This window comes from Budorcas taxicolor, chromosome 1, assembly GCF_023091745.1.
Source record: "Budorcas taxicolor isolate Tak-1 chromosome 1, Takin1.1, whole genome shotgun sequence".
In the NCBI taxonomy this organism is placed as follows: domain Eukaryota; kingdom Metazoa; phylum Chordata; class Mammalia; order Artiodactyla; family Bovidae; genus Budorcas; species Budorcas taxicolor.
The window spans coordinates 2,052,703-2,064,884 of NC_068910.1; the positions used below are offsets into that span (position 1 = coordinate 2,052,703).

Sequence of the window (12,182 nt, forward strand, 5' to 3'; positions counted from 1 at the left end):
CTCGGCTGCCCCCAGCCCCTGGGCTGAGGCACAAACACCCCGCTCTGGGTCCAGTCAGAGCCCCTGGTACCAGGGATGGGAGGCATAGGGCTCTTGGCCGCCAGCCCTGTGAAGGTGCCATCGGCCTGTGGCATGACCCACAGACACACTGCAGCCCAGGTGGGGGCCGCCCCTCCGGACTCCCCAGAGACTTGCCCCACACACCCAGCCTGGCCCCAGGGGCGGTCTGAGCTGAGAAGCTGCTGGTCCTACGTGGGTCACAGCCCAGGCGAACCTGGCCGCCACTACCCTGATGGGAAGGAACCACCAGCAGGCCAGGGGACCTCTGAGAAGGTCACTCTGAGACCAGGAAAGGCCCGGTGGTATACGGGCGCTCTCACTCCAGGACGCTGAGCCAGCATAGTGCGGCCAAGGTGCCTGGCCACTGGGCAGGGCTTTGACCCCCCAACCCGTGTCAAAGAGAAGGGAAGCACATGGTTTCACTGATGCCGCCTGCCCAGGACAGACAGACAGACGCACAGACAGAGGCCGACAACACACGTACCTGATGCTGCGGGAGCTTTCTCCTTCTGACCTGCAACGAGAGAACAGACACTCAGAATGTGGGCTGCGGTGCAGGGGACCCACCTTGGAGCACCTTGGACATGGGGCCCGGGGGTCCCGCCGCCCAGGACCCCCTCTCCAGCCTCGCAGACCGCCCCTGGCCCAGCCCCAGGGCCACCCCTGAACACTTTGGGGCTCCTAGCCCGCCCCTGTCATGCCCGTCACTTCGACTGGAATTGTTTTTGTAGGAGGTGGGGACCAAGCCTAGAGTTGGGGGGGTGGGCTATGGTTCCAGAACTCTGTGAGGCTGCAGCCCCGACAGCTGAACCGATGAACGCGTGTGGGCGCGGCGCCCACCTTGCGGCCCCTAATTGCTGTTCGTGGCGTGTCTCCCCACTCCCGGCTTTATTCCCAAGTACCCAGAAATCAATTCCACTGCCTTACAAAGGAGACAAGCCTGAATGTCAAGAAACCAGACAATTAGATTGTATCACGCGCACCTGAACTTTCACGGAGACTAAGAAATACCCGGGCATCCATCAGCAGCAACGCCTTCCGCTCTATAAACCACGGGAAAGGGACTTTGGGATTAAACCGCACGCAGCTCAGGGCTCAAGAGGCCGGTGGGCTTCCTGGGTCTGCGGGAGCGCAGGGCTGCCAGCAAGCACCCTGGGGATTCTAATCCCCGAGCATCACAAATTGGATTTCACTGCCAGTGCTCCTGAGAAAGAGAAACACACTCAGCCCAAAGACAGACGACTCTTCTCTTGGCCAACAGCCTTTCCAGTCATCGCGCAGACAGGCTGCCCGGCCCCCCTGGGCACGAAGACAGGGGGCAGCTTCTGCTGAGGCAGCTTTGCTGACCTCAGGACAACAGCCTGCGCCCTGGCCCTGTCTGCTGCACCGGTGACGATGTCGTCCTGGGGGCCTTTCAAGTTCACTGCCGGCCGCGTGGCCGGCGCAGGGCAGTGTCCGAGCAGCTGGTGGCTGTCTAGCATCTCTGTGTCACGGGCTCTCGCTGCAGCAGCACGATGCCTGCCACGTTCCATCAAACCTCGGCGCCGCCAAAGACGACACACCCGTCCCTCAGCCCTCCCTGCGCCAAGCCCCGGGCCGGGCCCTGAGGCGGGTTGTCCCAGACCATGCCAGCAGCCTGGCGGGGCCGGCACGTCCCAGCTGCTCTCACGAGGGGCGGAGGGTCCTGGGGGCCGAGGGCCCCGGGGAGACGGCCGCTGTCCGCCTCACACCACCCTCTCCCCCACGAGGTCCCGCTCACTGCCCAGCTGTTGGCAGACTTCTAACTGCCGAACATCCTCAGTAACGACTCTCAATCACTGTGTCTGTTGCCCGGCCCCCAGGTGCACCTTCAGTTCAGTTCAGTTCAGTTCAGTTCAGTTCACTTGCTCAGTCGTGTCCGACTCTTTGGGACCCCATGAACCGCAGCACACCAGACCTCCCTGTCCATCACCAACTCCTGGAGCTTGCTCAAACTCATGTCTATTGAGTCAGTGATGCCATCCAACCATCTCATCTTCTGTCGTCCCCTTCTCCTCCTGCCCTCAATCTTTCCCAGCTTCAGAGTCTTTTCAAATGAGTCAGCTCTTCACATCAGGTGGCCAAAGTATTGGAATTTCAGCTTCAACATCAGTCCTTCCAATGAACACCCAGGACTGATCTCCTTTAGAATGGACTAGTCAGATCTCCTTGCAGTCCAAGGGACCCTCAAGAGTCTTCTCCAACACCACAGTTCAAAAGCATCAATTCTTCAGCGCTCAGCTTTCTTCACAGTCCAGCTCTCACATCCATACATGACCACTGGAAAAACCATAGCCTTGACTAGACAGAACTTTGTTGGCAAAGTAATGTCTCTAATTTTCAGTATGCTGTCTAGGTTGGCTATAACATAAAGAGTAAGCATCTTTTTAATTCATGGCTGCAGTCACCATCTGCAGTGATTTTGGAGCCCAGAAAAATAAAGTCAGCCATTGTTTCCCCATCTATTTGCCATGAAGTGATGGGACTGGATGCCATGATCTTCGTTTTCTGAATGTTGAGCTTTAAGCCAACTTTTTCACTCTCTTCTTTCACTTTCATCAAGAGGCTTTTTAGTTCCTCTTCACTTTCTGCCATAAGGGTGGTGTTATCTGCATATCTGAGGTTATTCATATTTCTCCCGGCAATCTTGATTCCAGCTTGTGCTTCTTCCAGCCCAGCGTTTCTCATGATGCACTCTGCATATAAGTTAAATAAGCAGGGTGACAATATACAGCCTTGACGTACTCCTTTTCCTATTTGGAAACAGTCTGTTGTTCCATGTCCAGTTCTAACTGTTGCTTCCTGACCTGCATACAGGTTTCTCAAGAGGCAGTTCAGATGGTTTGGTATTCCCATCTCTTTCAGAATTTTCCACAGTTTATTGTGATCCACATGGTCAAAGGCTTTGGCGTAGTCAATAAAGCAGAAATTGATGTTTTTCTGGAACTCTCTTGCTTTCTCAATGATCCAGCACCTGCCCTGCCCCATTACAAAAAATACGTTTCTCATATGCAACTGGACTTCACCGGAATTTCCAAGTCAAAGCTTCCAAAACCCTTGGACTTTCCTGAGCGCTTAGAGCCGTGGGAGCAGCCGTGAGTCAGACAGAGCCCCCGGTTCACTTCTCAAACAGTCAGATCCTTAGTCACAGGCCGAGGTGCCCGAGCCCTCCTGGCAGCACCCGGGTCGTCCCTCGCTCTCAGCGGACACGATAAGATGGCAGGCGGTTCCCAGGCCTCAGCCGCCCCGCCCAGAAGGACCCTAGACTCCCTTCCAAGTGGGCATCAGTGGCGTGGCCACACCACCCAGGGTGCTCTGCCCCTGCCCCAGGGTTCGCGGCAACCTCAGACCAGCCCTCTGTCGGCTGGAGACTCTTCAAGGCGTTCTCAGGAAGCCCGAAGCAAAGGCCAGAGTGCGCTGGTGAGGAAGCGTGATGCCCAGTCCAAGGAGCTGGTCAGTAAGGCTGCCTGAAGCTCCTTGCCACGTGCAGAGGCAAGGGTGGCGTCCACAGAAGACAGTGCATCCCAAGCCCGGGGCCCAGCAAGGGCCTGGCAACCCAGTGTGCCCCAGCTTGCTGTGCGAAGAACCCATGATGGAGCTGGCCCCCACCTCACACACCAGCAGCCACACCCGGCAAAATCACATTTACGAAAAAGACAGCCCGTTCAAAGGATACCCTTCAACCGCGTGGCATATCGTTGCCAGTCCTAGGACAGAAGGAGCAGTGCATGGCTCAGGAGGAAGGGGCAGAGAGGGTTGCCCGTGCATGTGTGTGGCTGTGGCGCCCGTGCGAGCTGGGCAGCAGATGGCAGGAGCCCCCCAGAGCCCTCTGGTTGCCGCCCACGGCCATGGGGTCCCAGAGGAGGGTGACTGCCCAAACTGGCACGCACGGAGGCGAGGTCACAGGAGTGGCCTCAAACCCCTTCACCCACCCCCAGGGGACTCCCCCACAGGTCATCCAGAGCCGGGATGAGGCTTCACACGTGTGCACCTAAGGCCGGTCAGCGATGCCTTAGACTGGGATGCTCAAGACACACCTGGGAATGAGGATTCCTCTGGCACTGGAAGTTTGCTTGGGAGGTGAAGGCTAGCGGGTAGGGAAGTGAGAAGAGGAACAGCAGGTGCTTAATCATGGTTGTGATTGATCCGCCGCCCGCCATAGGAGACCCCACTGTGGGCAACAGGGAGTCCTGGGGGCTGGTGCAGAGTCCCCACCCAAGGGGTGAGACTGCTGGGGTCCTGCTGAGTCTGCTCCTGGGGGAAAGCAAGTCTCCACGTTTCATCCTGCCACACGGGAGGCAAGGGGTCGCCAGCCTCAAGAGAAGACCCCAGGCCCAGAGGTGCTGGCAGCTGGAAGTGAGAGGCTGGGGTGAGGGGCTCTGTGATCAGTGCTCCCTCAACAGAGAGAGAGCCGCTGCGGTCCTCATGGTGCCCCCACGGATAACTGAGCTGCCGTGTGGACTTCAGAAGGTTGAGGCTATAAGTGATTGTCTTGCCCTCTGGTTTCACTTCAGCGGTGGGTCCTGCAGACGACTCATTCAGCATGTGTACCACCCCCTGCTTCCCTGCCCTGGGTACGATAGCCTCTGGAAAACTGAACCCTGCACTTCCCAGACACCCTTGCAGCTAGGGTTCGTCTGGTGGCTTAAGTTCCTCTGGACAGATGTCGGTAGGAGATTTAAGAACTGGAAGTAAGCAATACAGGCTGGTGGAGGGACGGGGCTCTAGCTGGCAAGGAACAGGGGCGCCTGGCCCTGGGCATTACAGACAGTGGGGTTTCCATGACAACAGGGTCAGATGGGGTTAAGCGATGGTCCGGGCCATGTTGTCCCTGGTGGTGGGGTCCCCTGGTAGTCCTAGAATCTGAGTCCTGACACCCAGGAATAAGTCCCCCCCCCTCTGTTCAAATCAGAAAGAGTAGATTCTGTCATCTGCAGCTAATCACTGTGACTGATACAAATTCAGATTCTGAAATCATCAGTCATTGTTTTCTTATGTGAAAGAAATACAGAAAAGCTTAACATGAGTAAAAACCATCTGTAATCCTACCACCTGGAGGTACTGTAATATTTTTGCATGTCTATTTCTAGACTGTTTTTTACATTATTTTCAGACAGTTAAAATGATGCAGTTTGTGTCATTCTCTGCCAGCTCTGCTCACTTAATATGAATTATGAACATGTCCCTGTGGCCTTATCCAGGAGACCTATAGCTCCTGAGACCAAATCAGTTTCCTTCCCAACTTCTCTCTCTCTTTTTCAACTATCATATTGAGGTATAACTGACATAGAAAAAGGTGTATGTATTTAATGTATACAACTTAATGACTCCGGTTCAGTTCAGTTCAGTTCAGTCGTTCAGTCATGTCCGACTCTTTGCAACCCCATGAATTGCAGCACGCCTGCCCTCCTTGTCCATCACCAGCTCCCGGAGTTCACTCAAACTCACATCCATCGAGTCAGTGATGCCATCCAGCCATCTCATCCTCTGTCCTCCCCTTCTCCTCCTGCTCTCAATTCCCCCCATCATCAGAGTCTTGAGATAGGATTAAAAGCAGAGACATTACTTTGCGACAAAGGTCCATATAGACAGAGCTACGGTTTTTCCAGTAGTCACGTACGGATGTGAGAGTCGGACCATAAAGAAGGCTAAGCGCTGAAGAATTGATGCTTTCGAACTGTGGTGTTGGAGAAGACTCTTGAGAGTCCCCTGGATTGCAAGGAGATCCAACCAGTCAATCCTGAGGAAATTAACCCTTAATATCCATTGGAAGGACGGATGCTAAAGCTGAAGCTTCAAAACTTCGGCCACCTGATGCAAAGAGCCAACTCACTGGAAGAGATCTTGATGCTGGGAAAGACTGAGGGCAGGAGGAGAAGGGGGCAACAGAGGACGAGATGGTTGCATGGCATCACCGACTCAATGGACATGAGTTTGCGTGGACTCGGGGGGACAGTGAGGGACAGGGAGGCCTGGCGTGCTGCGGTCTGTGTGCCAGAGTCGGGCATGACTGAGCGACTGAACAGCAACATTACTCCTGTAAAACCATCGTCACAAACGGTGACATAAAGATATCCATCAGCTCCAGAAGTTTCCTTCACCTTCTCTATTGTCTTTTTGTGATAAGAACACTTAGCAGAAGACCAACCCTCTTAACCAAGTTCCAGGCATATAACGTGGCATTCTAGTCTACAGGTCCCACGCTGGGCAAACGTCTAGAACTCCCTCTTCGTGCGTGACTGAAGCCTTGTCCCCCTCGACCGTCACCTCTCCATGTCCCCCTCTCCCCAGCCCCTGGCGACCACTGCTCTCCTTACTCTCGTCTATGAGTCTATTTTATTCTTCCACACTAATCTCGGTGTTTACGTGGGCCGTGCTGGGTCTCACTGCGCGGGCTCTCCCGAGTCATGGCGAGCAGGGGCTACTCTCTTGCTGTGGAGCGTGGGCTCCAGGGTGCACGGGCCTGCGGAGCAGCAGCAGCGTGCTCAGCAGCTGTGGCTCTCGGGCTCCAGAGCACAGGTTTAGGAGCCGTGGCGCACGGGCTTAGCTGGTCCGCAGCATGAGGGATCTTCCCGGACTGGGGATTGAATCTGTTTCTCCTGCCCTGGCAGGCGGGTTCTTTACCACGAGCCACAGGGAAGCCGGAGTCTGACTACTGTAGAATCCTCATAAATGTCGTTATGTAGAATTTGTCCTTCTGACATTCCACGGTGCATCACATCCTCCAGGTTTACTGATGTTGAGACACGACAGGGTTTCCGTTTTTGAAGGCTGACGAGTATCCCGTTGCCCGTATACACCACACTTTGTCTGCCCGTTCATCAGTCAGCGGACATGTATGTTGCGTCCGTGTCTTGGCTACTGTGAACATTGCCGCAATCAACATGGGAAGGAGATACCGCCTTGAGACCCTGACTTCAGTTCCTTTGGGTACATACTCGGAAGTGGGGTTGCCGGATCCTATGGTGGCTCGATTGCTAATTTTTTTTGGTCTGGCTTTAGTATCAGAGTAATGCTGGCTTCGTGAAAGTAGCTCAAAAGTGTTTCTTCAGTTTTTTGGAAGAGTTTAAGTAATGATTGATATAAACTCTTCTTTAAATGTTTGGTAGATTTCGCTCGCAAAGACATCTGGTCCTGGGTTTTCTTTGTTGGCAGGTATCCGGTTAGTGATTCAACTGTTTCAACCTCCGTATTTATTGTTGTCCTGCTCAAGCTTTCTATTTCTTCTTGAGCCCATCGAGGCAGGTTATATGTTTCTAGGAATGTGTCCATGTCTTCTAGGTTTGATTTATTGGCGGGTAACTGTTCATGACAGCTTCTTATGACCTTGGGGTAGAGCGTTCTCTGTCCCCGCCTCCCTGACTTTGTTCAGTAACGTCTCCGGAGAAGCGCTACTGGCCCCATCACGGAGCACGGACATGTTCAAGGCTCCTTCACACGCCCGGCCACACCGCCCTCCAGAAGACCTAACACCAGTCCCGTCACCCCTGAACGGGGAGGCTAAGAGACAAGAGTGGTTTGTTTCTTTCACTTATTTGGCGGTGTCAGGTCTTAGCTGTGGAACGCGGGGTCTTTCGCTTCAGTGTGCACACGGGCCTAGTTGCCCCTCACCACGTGCAATCCTGGTTCCCTGGCCAAGGATGGAAGCCGCGTCCCCTGCCCTGCAGGGTGGCTGTTATCCGCGGGGCCACCGGGGCGGTCCTGAGAGATGACTCTGCATGTCAGCCCTGCACATTGATCTTCCGGAGACCTGATAAAAATTCACACTGTGATACAAGAGGCCCGGGGGAGATGCTGTATTTCTAACAAGCTCCCCGGAGGATTCCCCCGGAGGCGCTCATTCCTGTCCGTGTCTGGGGTCCATGCTGACCCAGCCCCCGGCGCCTCAGCGCGCCAGGCCAGCATCTCCTGCAGGATGGCCTCTGCCTGCCCCAGGCCGTCTCCATCCACCCCGAGCGCCAGGCCCCAGGGCCCCGGGTGCATGTCCGGTCCTCCGGGTTCTGAGTGGGCTTTCCACTCAGCGAGTGGTGTCCCTCAGGTCCCAGTGTACTCGCTGCCCGGGGGTGGGGTGGGGACACAGGGCGACTGCGTTTCCTGCCTGCCCTCTTTCTCCTCATCTGACGCCAATAATACCTCTTGTTTTTATTTTGAAGACCCTCACCCAGGCACCGGGCCTTTCCTAGTCCATGTGGTTTAGGCGAAGTTAACCCTCTGTAACACCAGAATAACCACAAGCTGAGCACATGCGCTAGGTCTCTCCAGGCAACAGAGCTCACCATCTTTGTTTCAGTAACCGGTCTGAGGATTGTGTGACCTGGGTCCAGCCAGGGCTTACAGCCACTGCGGAAGAGGGACTTTCCTGGCGGCTCACTGGGTAGGACCACACGCTTGTCTGTGTGTGTGCTTCCAAAGCAGGGGCACAGGGTCCACCCCTGGTTGGGGAACTAAGATCCCACATGCCACTTGGCGTGGCCAAAAAATAAACTAAAAAAGAACTACTGTGGGTGAGACGCTCTCTCCCCTCTGAGGGGTCTGCCAGGGCCACTACAGGCAGCTCACTGCCCAGAGAGCAGAGCTGAGATACCTCCTGAGGCCAGAATTGGAGCCCCTGGGTCAAGCCGGACCTGAAGCTGACTTTGATCTGGATGGTGGTGGGCCACAGAGGAGCTAGGACCAAAGCCATCAAACCAGGGCACCAGCTTGGGCACGGAGGCTGGTGTGTGTGAGTGTGTCTGTTCAGCACAAACTAGGGCGAGAAGAAGCTCTAAAGAGAAACCCAGACAGCGCTGATGCCCCTCTCCCCTCGCCACGCACCCACACGCACAGGGGTGCACGCGCAGTCCAGGCCAGAGCAGCAGAGGGCGTTGGTGGGAGCAGGCGGAGCGCCGCCGATGGAGAAGGGGACCCTTCCGGCCTGATGGGAGGGTTCACAACATTACCGGTATCTTCCCACGATATGCAATTAGCTTCAAAACAAGAATAAAAATACGGGACGCATTAGGTGGCTATTAAGTAGCTTAATGGAAGTGTGAGTCAAAACAGCATTTAAATACGGTACGGCGGCCGACTTGGAGCCTTCAAGCAGCCGCGCGGCTTCCATCTCTCCCTGGGGAGGAGGTCCTCAGCCTTGTCTTCCCCATCTGTGCGTACAGGCCCTCAGATGCACCCTCTGGGAATCCACAACAGGAGGTGGCCGGGTCAAGGTCACAGAGCCCAGGGCGCAGGCGGACACACAGACAAAGCTCCTCTTACTGAAACCCCGGGTTTGGCTCCCCCTCAGGGGCAGCTTCCTGGCGAGCAGCAGATGCTGAGACCCCAGGGCACTCGCTTGTTTGGCCCCATCTTAGACCTGACACACCGAATCCTGGGTTCTTTTTCTTAAAAAGCACCACCTGAGCTGTATACATTCTGCGCTTTAGGCCCCCCAAGGCGAGGATCAGCCCCAGCTCCCCACCCACCCGTTTCCCACTTCCTTTCTCCCACTCTTGAAGAATCCCAAACCCAAGGGTGTTGTCACAAACTCGAGACAAGTACTGCAAGGCGTCTGCTTCCAGGGTATCTCTGCCCACCCTCATCTGCAGTTTCTTCCCTGTATCTTATGATTTAGACACTTGTTATACAAACCACATCTACAGAGACCCTTTCTCAGAACTGCTGACGTGCCTCTTTCAAAGGCTTCTGCATCTTAAAATAAAGCCACATCCTCCTGCTCCTCCTCGGGCCAGTGCTGGGGCTCCCTGCTGCCAGAAACGGAGAGACCCACGAGAAGCCCCCAGCCCTCCAGAGTCACCCCCACCTCCGGTCCCCTGCCCTCCAACCTGCCAGGGCCGGAGGAGGGTTAGAAGTCACAGCTGTGGGCGCCAGTGCTTGGCCCTGTCTCAGCCTCCATCCAGACACCCCCCCGTCTGCCCTTCAGGGCTTGTCAGACTCCCGGGGGCGCCTGAGGCACAGACTAAAGGGGCACACCTGCCTTTCCCGGCCCCGTGCAGAGGAGCCCCCAGGCTGGCAGCACCAGGCGGGGGCGTGGGCACCATCCACAGGAGCTGGCGCTCTCACCAGACCACCTCCTACCTGGAACAGGTGACCCTCAGCATCCCTGGGGACCCCACGCCCCCAGTATCACAGAGGACCTCACGTCTCTCAGTGACACGACCCAGGCGTGTGATTTTGCAGAGCCGCTCAAAATAATAAGTATTATTACTGTTACAACAACTAACATTTACTCAGCACTTGCCACATACCAGGCGCTACTCTGATCCCTTTGCAGGGACTGACTCATTTAAACTGCGCCCTGGGAAGAAGGCAGCACTTTTATTTCATTTAACATTTCTGCTTGCCAGGGCTGCTTCGCTGTACCTGCGAAAGGAACACGTGCTCCTTGGAGCAAACCAACCAGAGCAGGGGCCTGCCTCTTGCGCCCTGTCCGCCCGGCTCCACCTCCTCTCCCAGCACAACCAGGGCAAGCAGCCTCATGCACTCAGCCTGCCTTACACCAACACATGGAAGCATGTATCGGAAGGCTCCTTAAATTAGCCTCCCCGTTTTGTGGATAACAAACTACAGCTCAGAGAGGTTAAGTGACTTGCCCAACGTCACACAGCAGGCAAGTGGAGGAGCTGGCAGTTACCTGACTCCCAAGTTTAATGGCAAAGCCTGTGACCTTACCCACTAGCCTCCACTGCCTCCACAAACCATCAGCTTCGCGCAAAAGGAGTAATAATGATTATACCAGAAAACAGCAGCGCAGCTTCACTGAGCACGGATCCCAATAGCATCATTTTGAGCTGTGGTGCTGGAGACGCTCCAATCCTTTGGCCACCTGATGCAAAGAACTGACTCATTTGAAAAGACCCTGATGCTGGGAAAGACTGAAGGTGGGAGGAGAAGGAGACGACAGAGGATGAGATAGTTGGATGGTATCACGGAGTCAATGGACATGAGTTTGAGTAAACTCCTGGATTTGGTGACAGACAGGGAGGCCTGGCGTGCTGCAGTCCATGGGATCGCAAAGAGTGGGACACGACTGAGCGACTGAACTGAACTGACACACGTCGCCCTAGACGTAACCAAAGCATCGCGAGCTGGTCCTGGGATGTGCCCATTTCACAGATGAGAGAATCGAGGCTTCACGAGGGGAAGCCCCTGGCCTGACTCACGCAGCTCTTGGCAGGACTCAGACTCAGGTCCTCTGACTGCCTCAGCCCAGGAAGGCAGGCGCTGCGTGGGAAGGGGCAGGGTTTGGTACTGAGTCAACAGGCAGAATGGCCACTGTCCCCACCCCAAGCTCCTGCTGGCTACCCTGTGGCTCAGTGGCAAAGAATCCACCTGCCAATGCAGGAGAGAAGGGACTCAACCCCTGGCCCAGGAAGATCCCACACGCTGCAGACTAACCAAGCCCATGAGCCACAGCTATGAAGTCTGTGCTCTAGGACCCAGCAGCTGCGACTATGGCGCCCACGAGACGCACCCACGGAGCCCGAGTGCCTTAGAATCCGTGCTCTGCGGCGAGAGAATCAGGCCCCGCTCCCCGGAACCAGAGGGGAAGAGCCTGCACAGCGGGGAAGACCGGCACAGCTGAACATACACAGACGTGCTTTTTCTAAAAAGGCGGCCCCCCTCCCCTCAGCCCTTGAGTGGCCGAGATAACGCCCATTCCGCCTTCAGGGCTCCTCAGGCCCTGGATGAACCCCAGGGTTCATACTGAATTCCTACTGAATTCTTGAAGCCGAGCAGGGCATCTATGCACCGCAGACATGGGATAAACACACGTCCAGGAAGCTAGCGTTCAGGGAGTAACGCGATCCTTCAGGGGAAGGCCGAGCCAGGCGAAAGCGACACGGTGCGTGAAGGACGCAGAGACGCACGGGGTCGGGTGGGGACTGCGGCAGGGCAGCGGGCAGGCCCAGCAGGGCCAAGGTGAGGCCGCTGGGGAGGGCAGGGTTTCTGATAAAGAAGTGAGGCACACGAGGACGCTCTTGCCTCCCCTCAGGTCCTAACGGGAGACCCAAGTCTAATGAGCCCAGATGGCTCTCTCCACTGCCCTTGTTAAAATCTTCCCCAAAGAGCGTCCATCTCCCAGCGAGAGCGCGTGAGCGCTCGGAGGC

At 55.8% G+C, this 12,182-nt stretch overlaps 1 protein-coding gene across 1 annotated transcript in view; it reads right to left on the reverse strand.

The window, feature by feature from the left end:
• IQSEC1 (IQ motif and Sec7 domain ArfGEF 1) overlaps positions 1-12,182 on the reverse strand; it is a 275,586-nt gene that overhangs the window by 204,465 nt on the left and 58,939 nt on the right. Inside the window, exon 2 of the mRNA XM_052655387.1 lies at positions 545-574. Within this exon, the coding sequence (XP_052511347.1) occupies positions 545-574 (30 nt within the window). The remainder of the gene's footprint in view (positions 1-544; positions 575-12,182) is intronic.